The 12,389-nt window shown below is 45.0% G+C and overlaps 1 protein-coding gene across 1 annotated transcript in view; it reads left to right on the plus strand.

Annotated features, from left to right (window-relative positions):
* The first annotated feature begins 11,742 nt into the window (after positions 1-11,742).
* TNFSF11 (TNF superfamily member 11) overlaps positions 11,743-12,389 on the plus strand; it is a 41,044-nt gene continuing 40,397 nt past the window's right edge. The window contains exon 1 of the mRNA XM_055541984.1: positions 11,743-12,070. Coding sequence (XP_055397959.1) covers positions 11,855-12,070 — 216 coding nt within the window. The 5' untranslated portion in view covers positions 11,743-11,854. The remainder of the gene's footprint in view (positions 12,071-12,389) is intronic.

Raw genomic sequence — 12,389 nt, forward strand, 5'->3', positions numbered from 1 at the left:
AAGAATGAGAAAAACAGCAACATGCATGGCATCACTCACTTGCAGGAGGCAGAAACCTGTGGACGTCTTTGACTTGGTCCCTATTCCTCACTGTCCACAGCCAGCCAGTCACCAAATCCAATGCATTCCATTTCCTAAATGGCTCGGGAACCCATCGCTTCTCTCTACTGCTCTTGCCATCACCCGTATTCCCAGGTGGGCGATCAGAGAGGAGACCATCTGAAGATGGCATTAAGTGGACTCTATCCATGCAGATATAGAGAACATACTTATGGACAAGGGTAGGGGAGAGGAGAGAAAGGGTGAGATAAATGGAAAGAGCAGCATGGATGCATCTACACCACCATATGTAAACAGACAGCCAATGGGAATTTGCTGTATGACTCAGGGAACTCAGACTGGAACCTAGAGGGGTGGGAATGAATTGGAGGCGGGAGGGAGACTCAAGAGGGAGAGGACGTATGTACACCTTTGTTTAATTCATGTTGATGTATGACAGAAATCAAACTGATATTATAAACCCATCATCAATCAATTAAAAATAAATAAATATCTTTTAAAAGAAAGGAAAAAAAATAGCATTAAAAAATTAAATAAATAAAAGGACTACATCTGAAAAAGGGCCTTCAGCCAGAGACAGACTGTGGTCAGAAGACAATGGGATATACTTATTAGTTGTAGAAACTGAGGGGGAGAATTATAAATATTTAGCCAGAGGAGGGGGAACAACGGAGGCAGTGAAGGGGGGATAATGCACATTTTTTTTTCTTTTTGAATTTATTAGATTTCTATTCTTTCAATGTAACTGTGACATCTGTCTTAGAATGTAAGCTCTATGGGGACAACATCATACCTCCTACACCCACCACAGTGCCAGACTCATCGCTGGTGTTCAGTAAGTGCTTGTTGCATGAATAATAATCAGCATGAACAAAAAATGCAGGGGTTTGAAATAAATAGCACAGTGTATAGGGAAATTATAACTTATCCTTTATGTTCTAAAACTAGAACTTTAAGTTTTAGTTCTCATACAAGGCAGTGAGTGATGGGCGATGAGGCTAAAGGTACAAGCGGGAAAAAAATTAAGAAGGCGTTTGTAAAGAGCTCGGATTTTATCTGAAGTGATCATAGGCCACTGACCAGTTTCAGATGGGAGAATGACACAGGCAGCTGCTCATGATGATTAGATTCTTCTGGAAACAGGCTTAAGTAGCAGAAGGTTGGCAAAAGGACAGCAGGGAAGCCACTTTAGTATGAGAGGCAAGAAATGACGAAAGGCCGATTCAGAGACAGATAGTGGGGAACAATAATTTGGGGAAGATGGCAGCATCAGCAAATGTCTTTGTCACCCTCTGACTCTCAATAAAACAGATAATATGCAGGAGGTTTACCTGAAATTTCACATCCTGAGGACTCAGCAAAGAAGCTGAAAAGCATCGGCTAATTTCTGGATGAAATGACGTATGGCAATGTGTAGATCTAAGAATTAATAGATTCCATAAAATCTTAAAAAATAATCCCATAGCTTACTGAGAGACTCTGGCCAGGTGATACCCGTGCATCCTGAAACACACTGGGAATTATTTGAATCCCATCAGACTTTCCTAAGTCAGCCTCCTGGTGAGAAAACACCCTTAAAAAAAAAAAATTGGAGTATAATTGCTTGACAATGTTGTGTTGGTTTCTGCTGTACAACAAAGGGAATCAGCCTTATGTATACAGATATCCCCTCCCCCTTGAACCTCCCTTCCGACCTGGCCCACTTCACCCCTCCAGGTCAGCACAGAGCACCAAGCTGAGCTCCCTGTGCTATACAGCTGCCCTTTCACCCCCACTTCCTGTGTGTCCACCATTGCCTAAGACGCCTCCAGTAAGTGATACACACAGGTCAAAACATCACTGAAAGGCCCTCAGAAACTTGATAGAGGAGCCAGCCCAAGTAAACAAAAGAACTGCCTTGCAGAGTAGAGATGGATGTAAAAATGGTTATAAGGAGAATTCTTAAAGAGACACAAGAAAGCATTGCAAAAGATCAAAGAGGGAAAAAAGACTTCTTAAAATAAAATTTAATTCTGAATTTAAAAATCCAACAGATGACCTGAAGAATATGAAAGCAAAGACCTAGAAGATCAAATGAAAGTGCACATTCATGATGAAAAGTAAAAATAAAACAAAAGAATATTACAAGTTAAATGATCATGAGATCATTACAAGCAATCATGAGAGATACACCTGAGAGACCCAATATAGTGAAAATAGGATTTCCAAAGGGGAGGAAAGGAGAAATAATAATTACTTTCTGAGCAAAACTGAAGAGGGGAAAGATTCAGAAAACATTTAGGAGATAAATACAGTAAGGTTCTTCACTATCATTAATCCCATTTGATGATGTTTTCAGAAACAGCTACAATCCCTTTGATTAATTCCTGTATTTCCCAAAACTTTAGTTAAGAAGTCTAATACTTCAGATGATTTCATCTTAAGAATAAGTCTGCTGCTGCTGCTGCTGCTGCTGCTGCTGCTAAGTCACTTCAGTCGTGTCCGACTCTGTGCGACCCCATAGACGGAAGCCCACCAGGCTCGCCCATCCCTGGGATTCTCCAGGCAAGAACACTGGAGTGGGCTGCCATTTCCTTCTCCAATGCATGGAAGTGAAAAGTGAAAGTGAGTCGCTCAGTCATGTCCGACTCTTACCGACCCCAATGGACTACAGCCCATCAGGTTCCTCCGTCCATGGGATTTTCCAGGCAGGAGTACCAGAATGGGGTGCCAGTGCCTTCTCCGTAAGAATAAGTCTGAGATGATGAGTCTGAGATGAAGTTAATTAGTTAAAAACCTATCAAACACAAACAACAAATTCCCATTGCACAGCACAGGGAAATGTATTCAATATCATGTGAGAAATCTTAACGGAAAAGAATATGAAAAAGAACATATATGCCGGGGTCCAGCCCCGGTAGATCCAGGGAATTCGAAGCGGGGACGGCGTCGGCGAGGATCAGGAAACAACTGCTTAATTAAACGTTAATTAAGGATATAAAGAGTAATAGAATAAGGATAGCTCAGTGAGGAAATTCAGTGGAGAAAAGAGGCTGAATAATTCAGCCAGAAGGTGAGAGAAAGAACGACATGGGGAGACCAAGTTTCGGTGAACAAGGCCCGCACTTTATTTTTCAAAGTAGTTTTTACACCTTAAGTTATGCATAGAAGATAATGGGGGAAGGGGTAGAGTCATGCAGTAAGCCAGGCTTTCTTCCTGCAAACTTATCATATGCAAAAGTTTAGGTGATTTGCATCATATTCTGGCCCAGCGGCCTGTTAACATTTTAAGACCCTTTCTTCAGAAAACTTATTTTTATCTAAAGGTGATTAGTCAAGTGCCACCCTCCAAAAGCATTAAAGTTGCATTCCTATAGGGCAAAGGTGTGGTGGGCTACAACAAGAATTAACTCAAGGGTCCCAGGTTACAAACATTAAAGCTACTACTTACACCAATTATATTAATCAATACACTGCCAGGGACACAGCAGGTAAGGGATATGGAGACTTAGCAGCAAACATTGGCCCAACAAGTGAAAAACCCTTCACCAATACAATTTCTAATCAATCTTTTAACTACTCAAAGGAATCTGTGTTTAGACAGTTTAGAACATCTCCTGCCTCTCACAGTTGGGAGGCTCTGAACAATCACATGTGGCCAGAAAAACCTATTCAGGCAGGCTAGAGGATTTCCAAAGGAGTTTGTAGGTTGAAACACTGTCACACCCAGGAATTATTAACTGGAGCTGTAAGTTAACTCTTTTTTCAGAGAGAAGTAGTGGGGGAAAGCCCCCGTAAAGTCAGAAGTGTAGGTGAGAGCACAAAGCAGAAAGTAGGCAGACTCTGGTTTTGGGGGCAGATGCTCGAGAATTTCCAGGGGGACTCCTGAGGCTTGATCCCGCCTTTGCGTATGCCGAGCCTCCTTCCTCATGACCTCTGCCACGGGCAGAGTGCCTCACGCTGGCCCCTGGCAGTGATAGAATTCCAGTTGAGCTATTCCAGATCCTCACTCAATATGCAATATGCCGGCTCCCGGCACATATAGATAGATAGATAGATCTCAGTCACTTTGTTATAGAGAAGAAATTAACACATTATAAATAGACTATACTTCAATAAAAACTTGTTTTAAAAAGCCCTATCAAACACTGTTGCTTCCTAAAAAGCTGGAGGTAAAATTACTTTAGATAGTTCCAGCCTTGTGCATCAAGGAGACACACCGCTGCAGGGAGGTATACTTCTTTTGTACATGATCAAGATTTTTTTTCACCTCCACTTTACCATTCAAGATTCCCTAGAATCTCATGGACTTTACTGGTGGCGCAGCAGATGCGAATCCACCTGCCGATGCAGGGGACACGGGTTTGTTCCCTGGTCCGGGAAGATTCCACCTGCCGAAGGAAAACTAAGCCAGTCAGCCACAACTACTGAACGCTGCACACTCGAGAGCCCGTGCTCTGCAGCAAGAGAAGCCGCTGCAGTGAGAAGCCTGTGCACCGCAAGCAGAGAGTAGGGCCGCTCTTCGCAATTAGAGAAAGCCCACACACAGCAACGATAGACCCAGTGCAGCCAAAAATAAATAAATAATAAACAAAATTAAAAAAAAAAGAAATGCACTCCTTTAGGGATATAGCAGTAAATTTCACAACTGAATGCAAACATAAAAGCTTAATTCAACTGCCTTTTGACACAAATCAATGTTAACTTGTTACAGTTTATTAGTTCATTTGTTATCACAAGGGAATGTGATGAGAACAGATTGCTTATAAAGGGTAATGGAAATGATAGGTTAGATTTTTAGGGAGGTCAGACCCAGATAGGGGATTTCAATGGGTCCTCAGAGAACCATTGAAACAGCTTGGACCTTAGATCAGAAGAGGCAGGGATGCTCAGGGGAGAAAGAGTGCGTCCAAAATAAAACTCACCATATCTTTCTGCCCCAATCTACCTAACACCTAATTTTTCTCTTGTGTTCTCTTTCTTTAAGATTCACAACGACTTGGGAGTTCCCTGGTGGCCCAGCAGTTAGGATTCTGGACTTTTACTGCCTTGGCCCAGGTTCAATCCCTGGTCCACACAATACAACAAAAAAAAAAAGAGAAGAGATTCACAATGTCTGACTTCATGACTAAAACTTTTTATATTCTTTATATTCTGGGTTTAGGGCACATCCACCCTGCTACCCCAGCCAATACTCCTGTAAGCCACCTTCCATGTTCAGTCATCAAGTTCTATTTTCTCTCTTACATATTTAAAAATGTCTCCAAGACCTTTTGATTAACTGTTTGCCGTATCTAACACAACTAAGCTGTACTGTGTACAAAGTGCCAAGATGTGCCTCCATCTAACAGATTACTGCTACTGCTACTGCTAAGTCACTTCAGTTGTGTCCGACTCCGTGCGACCCCATAGATGGCAGCCCACCAGGCTCCTCTGTCCATGGGATTTTCCAGGCAAGAACACTGGAGTGGGGTGGCATTGCCTTTAGTGGTTCTCTAAATGTGGTCCTCAGACCTCGGAGGTCTCCGAGAACTTTTCAAGGGCTCCTCAAGATCTAAGCTATCTTTATAGTATTACTAAGATCATAATTTGCTTTTCTACTCTGTAGCCATTTGCACTGATGGGTAAGATGATGGAGCCATAGCATAAATCAGTACAGTTGATGTGAAAGTGAGTTAGCAGTCATGCGCTCTTCACTGCTACACACTTCAGAGTTGGTTTTTTTTTGACAGCTTCACTTAAGAATATCCTTGATGGAGTAAAAACTATTATTTTTACTGCCTTAATACTTGAATACACATCCTTTTTGTATTACATGGAACAAAATGGGATGTATGCCGTTAAGCACTTCTGCTACATAACTAAGTATGACTGTCATGAGAAAAAGCACTCAAGTGATTGGTTCGAGTTGCCAGATGAATTAATGGCAAACATTATGCTTTTCAGACTTGAGTATCTGGCAGATACTGTCTGAAAAAGGAACAAAGTGAGCCTGTCAATCTAAGAAAAGCAATTGGCAGTATTTTTTGCCAAGACAATGCAAGCTTTCAAGGACCAATTAGAATTTCAAAAAACTCCTATTTGCCTCTCTGAACTTAACAGCTTCCCAATACTAAAGACTTTTCTGATAAAATCAGTGGTGATATTAGTGAATGCAGGTTTTTGATATTGTATAATGAAATAGGTCAATACTTAGAAAATCTGTGGAACTTAGTAAATGAGTATTTTCCAAATGACCAATGCCTGATGTTACAAAATCATTCCTGGGTAAAAGATTTATTCAAATAAAAATAGAGATAAAGATAGCCTTGAAACAGAGGAGGAAAATTTCACTGAAGGTTTTAGATTCCACAGTACAGATAATGGCTAAGAAGTGACCAGTTGTTGAGTTTGGCGGTAGTATGGCACCCCAGTCCGGTACTCTTGCCTGGAAAATCCCATGGATGGAGGAGCCTGGTGGGCTGCAGTCCATGGGGTCGCTAAGAGTCGGACACAACTGAGCGACTTCACTTTCACTTTTCACTTTCATGCATTGGAGAAGGAAATGGCAACCCACTCCAGTATTCTTGCCTGGAGAATCCCAGGGACGGGGAGCCTGGTGGGCTGCTGTCTATGGGGTCACACAGAGTTGGACACGACTGAAGCGACTTAGCAGCAGCAGCTGCAGCAGAAAAGGAAAACACCCTGTATAATTGTATCAGGAAAAGCAACTAAAATATTCCTCTTTTTTTCGAACTATATGTTTGTGTGAGGCTGTATTTTCTTCATACATGTTGAGAAAAAAATGTCCCACATCAGTGTAGAAGCACTTAAGAAAATACAGATGTCTTCTATTAAAGAGATTTGCAAGCATAAACAATCCTATTCACCTTTATTTTTATTTTGAAAGTGATACATATTTCATAAATGATGTTATATATTGTTACCACAAATGAGTAGACACTTCTCTGAATTTTTAATATGGTAAATATTGACAGCTACAGGCTACATTAAAAAAAAAATGCTTCGGGAAGTTTCCATTGCAAGAAAGTCAACAAATTCTGAGGCCAAAAAGTTTGAAAGCTGCTACAGTATAGATAATTACATAAAACTGAAAGTCACCCAAGTTCAAATTTTCTGAAGTTCTACAAGCTTGATATTAAAATTTTACAAAATCGGCATTAAGATTTCTATATGTATGCCTCCTTATTGTCCAGGTATGATAGGCCCTTACATTTGCTGTGTGAATCCCCAGTTAAATTAGGTTATCGGTATAGAGAGTGATGTTATTTGAGGCGGTTTCCTATTTAACACTTAGTGTTCTCCCTAGTTCAGCCCTCTGTTATTGAAATGTCAGAAACAGATTATGTTCTTATACTTATTCATTCATGCCACAAACCATCATGAAGCACTGTGGGAAGGCAGAAGGAATACAAAGGTCATGACTTCCCTCAGGCAGCCTGCAGTCTAGTGGGTGAGACAGAGGCAGGGAAGAAAACGAAAGATCACATAAAGAAGTTTCACAACTATGATAAACATATTCACACTGCGTCATAAAGAATCAGAAGTAGCGCTCAGCCTGGGGGTGGGGGGCTAGCAGGAAAAGCTTCATAGGGACAAAGGACCTTAGCTGAGTGCTTGAAAATAAGGCAATGATCGGGTGAAAACGTCAGGGCAGATCAGTCCTGGCAGATGACATCGAATGAGCGCGAGATATAAAGGCATGAGGGGCTTTCCACGTGGCTCAGGGGTACAGAACTCGCCTGCCAATGCAGGAGATGCAGGTTCGATCCCTGGGTCGGGAAGATCCCCTAGAGGAGGAAATGGCAACTCACTCCAGTGTTCTTGCCTGGAGAATCCCAAGGACAGAGGAGCCTGGCAGGCTACAGTTCATAGGGCTAGCAAAGAGTCAGGTTGACTGAGTGCCTGTGCGCACATAAAGGCAAGAACATGCAAGGGTGAAAGCTGTCCCGTGTTGCTGGGGCATAAAATGTGAGGCCGGAGGGGAAAACATGCAGCAGGAAGGAAGCAGGAACCAGAGATGATCTAAGACGCGGTAACCAGCTTGAGAGTTCACTGATGGGCCAGTGGGGTTTAGGGCACTCCAAGAGGCCCTGGCAAGAACAGAAAACTGCAGGTTTGTGGCGATGACTTGGACAGCCAGCATGATGCTTTAAGAAGGATTTGTACTGTATAGCGCAAAGAACTCTGCTTGATACTCTGCAATACTCAAAGTGGGAAAAGAATTTGAAAAAGAACAGAGACATGTGGCTGTATAACTGAATCACTTTGCTGTACACCTGAAACTAACACAACCTTGTCAATCAACTATACTCCAATATAGAATTAATAAAAATAAATGGATCTGAATGCTTTTCTCCAGTTTGGCACAATCTTTAGTATCCTCCGTGGTCTTGTTCAGGTCCCTCCTGCTCTTTTAGTCCCTCTCAGTTCCCCCTTACTGACTATTTTACTGACACTCAGGCCATTTTTGTTTCACTGTCCATTCGTGTCCTATAGATACTGCTCATCTATTGTTGTTGTTGTTTTTTTTTACCCAACTTTGTTTCTTAAACCCTTGGTATGTGAAGCCTCCCTCCCCCTGGAAGAAAGATGAGAACTCTTTGGAAAACAGAGAATTCCAAATCCCTTTATTGGAGATTTACAAAATACATGTGTACATTAATGTCACCGATAAGACCTGTGTTAAACAAAAAGCAACTACTGTAATTTTGTTTAATGCAGAATTTTCCAAAGGAAGCCAACCATGGGACCACCTCATTTATTAGACAAATGTCAAATAACTAGGGAGTGGAATGTTGCCAAATTAACAAATAAATTAATAGGTCAGAAAGTTTCGTTACCATTGAAGAAGCAACACGGGGACTGACAGTGGGGTCTCCAGTCCAGCCTGTGGATGTGGGAACACCGTGGGATGGCATCTTTGGGATAAGAAAGGAAAATAACTGCCATGCAGGTAAGAGTGTCACATGAAGAATTCCATAGGAGTGTAATTTATGGGCCTATGCATGAAGCTACTGGGTCAAGCATTTGTTGTGGTTGCTGATTAGTCACTCAATCATGTCCAGCTCTTTTGTGACCCCATGGACTGTAGCCCGCCAGACTCCTCTCTCCGTGGGATTTCCCAGGCAAGATTACCAGAGTGGGTTGCCATTTCCTCCTCCAGGGGACCTTGCCAACCCAGGGATTGAACCTGAGTCTCCTGCATTGGTAGGCAAATTCCTTACCGCTGAGCCACCAGGGAAGTTTGGGCCAAATGCGATTCAGAGAGTTGAGGGAACTCCTTGTAATCTGATGAGCAAGATGCCAAGGAATAAAAGACTTGTATAAAGCATTGAAAAATGGGACTTCCCTGGTGCTTCAGTGGTTAAGAATCTGCCTTCCACTGCAGTGGACACAGGTTCCGTCCCCGGCCTGGAACCTAAGATCCCACACGCCCAGGGCATCTCAGCCTGCACACAGTAACTACTGAGCCAGCACGGCAGTGAAAAATCTCACATGCCCCAACTGACAGACCTGAGGCAGCCAAAAAGAAAGAAAGAAATATTTTAAAAAACACTGGAAAAAATGGATAGGGCTATATATGAAAATCACTGTGGGTTTAGTAGTTATCACACATTTTAAAAATCTTTGAACTCAATAAAGATCTGTGAAAAGGATGAAATATAGAATTGTTTCCCCAAAGAAGAAAAATAATGAAGAGGAAGAGAGGGAAAACAACCCTGATTTCCCAAAGTGAATAAACAAAAAGTAGGAAGAAACCCAGGACCTTGCGAAGTAGACACATGTTTGCTGTTTCTCTACTGGAATTTGAAAGCTGTTCTCCCGTTTCCCCCATCAAACTTGAGATGCATACACGTATACATGCTAAACGCAATTTTTAAAGTTTACTTATTTTTAATTGGCGGAGAAGGCAATGGCACCCCACTCCAGTACTCCTGCCTGGAAAATCCCATGGATGGAGGAACCTGGTAGGCTGCAGTCCATGGGGTCGCTGAGGGTCTGACACGACTGAGCGACTTCACTTTCACTTTTCACTTTCATGCATTGGAGAAGGAAATGGCAACCCACTCCATTGTTCTTGCCTGGAGAATCCCAGGGATGGGGGAGCCTGGAGGGCTGCTGTCTATGGGGTCACACAGAGTCGGACACGACTGAAATGACTTAGCAGTAGCAGTAGCAGTATTTTTAATTGGAGGACAATTACTTACAATGTTGTGGCTTCTGCTATACATTATCATGAATCAGCCATGGATATACATACTTCCCCTCCCTCTTGAACCTCCCTCCCACCTCCCACCCCATCCCACCCCTCTAGGTTGTCACAGAGCCCTGGGTTTGATCTGAATCGGAACAAATCATTTCATTTGTTTGGGTCCTTTTTTTAACCCATCCTGGTTGCTCTTCTTCAAAGCATGATGAGTTCTAAGTGTTCAACCAAGAACACAAACTTGGGTGACTCAGAGATGTGCCATTGTGAAAAATCTCCCCTCTTGGAAGTGTCCTTTCGAGAACTATGCAAAAAGGGGACACAAACTGAAAACATACGGACACAAAGTGAAAACATCCGAACTTTTTAACTGTGTTTACCTTGGCCAGCACCTCCATTCTCTCCTACTGAAAAAGTATCAAAATCTGTGAGCAATGTTCATATTTTCATTTTCTCGCCAAGGGGTACAATTCTGAAGAGAGACTTTTGAAAAGCCCTAGAAAGTTTTCCTTAGCAAGGAAACCCAACATTTAAGGCCAGCTCAGCTTTGGGTAACATTCTCCTTCCCTGATTGGCAGCAGGATGGGCCCTCCTGGGTGGCCCACCTCCAAGTGTATACTCTTATTTTTAGGACATTGAAGGAAAATAACTGCCAAGCGGTAGGAATGGCATATGACCCAACTCTCTTAACATCTATGGTCCTATATGTGACCTTACTGGATCCTCTCTCTGTACCATTTCTTTCTTCTTCTTCTTCTTTCTTTTAAAGTCTGACTTGGTTTCTAGAAGCTTCCTGCTGCCACATTCAAAATCTGCCTCATTTAAAGCCACTTTGAGGGTGCAGAAACCAGGGTTTGGGGGAGAGGGTTCTGGTTTCCTAAGCTTGCCAAAATACATAATCAGAATCTATATTTGGAACCTGTATGCTAGAGGCTGCACCCTCTGAGAGTGCTCCTGAGGATGCTTCCTGCAAAAAAAAAAAATGCCGGGGGGGGGGGGTCGTGGGAGGGAAGAGGAGGTGAGACAGGCAGGAAGGGCCTTCAGACATCACCAAGTCCGACTTTTTAAATCCTGTAGGGGAAACTGAGGCTCAGGGATGCAGACTGACTCAGAAACGTCTGTAACGTCACCTTCATCCTTGACCAAGGCATTGCCTCGCCTCTCCCCCTACCCAGCTCTTGGACTTGCAGAAAGCCCATCTCCTCGAGCTTCAGACGGCGGGCAAGTGGTGTCTGGGAACCGCTGGACCAACCCACAGCCTCCACCCCCGAAGGCCCCGACGGGGAGGGAGGAGGCCTTTGAGTGAGAGAGGCAGGGAGGGAGGGCGAAAGGAAGGAAGGGGAGCCCGGGGTGGGAGTGGAAGAGGCAGCTTCGCCCGGGGCGGGTTGGCTCGCGGGGCCAGCCCTCCCGAGGCGGTTTATAAGAGTTGGGGCGGCCGGGAGCCCTCCCCGCCGGTCCGCGCGCCCCCGGAGCAGCGCCGGGTTCTGAGCGCCCCGCGTCGAGGCCCGCCTGGCCGCGCGCCGGCTCCGCGCCGCCTTCGGACTTGAGCGCGCGGCAGCCCAGCCCGGGAGGGAGGCGAGCGCCCGAGCGAAGGGGCCGAGCGCCATGCGCCGCGCCAGCAGAGACTACACCAAGTACCTGCGCGGCTCCGAGGAGATGGGCGGCGCGGGCGCCCCGCACGAGGGCCCGCTGCACGCCCCGCCGCCGCCCGCAACCCCCGCGGCTGCCGCCGCCTCCCGGTCCACGTTCGTGGCCCTCCTGGGGCTGGGGCTGGGCCAGGTCGTGTGCAGCGTCGCCCTGTTCCTCTACTTCCGAGCGCAGGTGAGTGCTCGCCCCACAGGGGCGCGCGGGTGGGGCGCGCCCACCTCGACCCGCCAGCACTTGGCAGGCGGTGGAGTTTGGTCCCCCCCGGCTGGGCTTCCCCGGATCTTGCATATTCCGGAGGGGAAAGGGACTCTTAAATAAAAGAGAACGTGTGACTGCGGCGCAGCCGGGCGCGGGGCAGCCGGGCTCGGGGCCCGGAGCGCTGGCCTCGGTCCCCGCGCGCGCAGCCCGGCCAGGCTGTTTCGCTGAGGCTGGGCTCGCCCGGCGTGGTGCGTTTGAATTTCCCCCGGCGAGACCGCATTGGTCGCTCACCTCT

Source organism: Bubalus kerabau, chromosome 12 (genome assembly GCF_029407905.1).
Source record: "Bubalus kerabau isolate K-KA32 ecotype Philippines breed swamp buffalo chromosome 12, PCC_UOA_SB_1v2, whole genome shotgun sequence".
NCBI classification, from domain to species: Eukaryota; Metazoa; Chordata; class Mammalia; order Artiodactyla; family Bovidae; genus Bubalus; species Bubalus kerabau.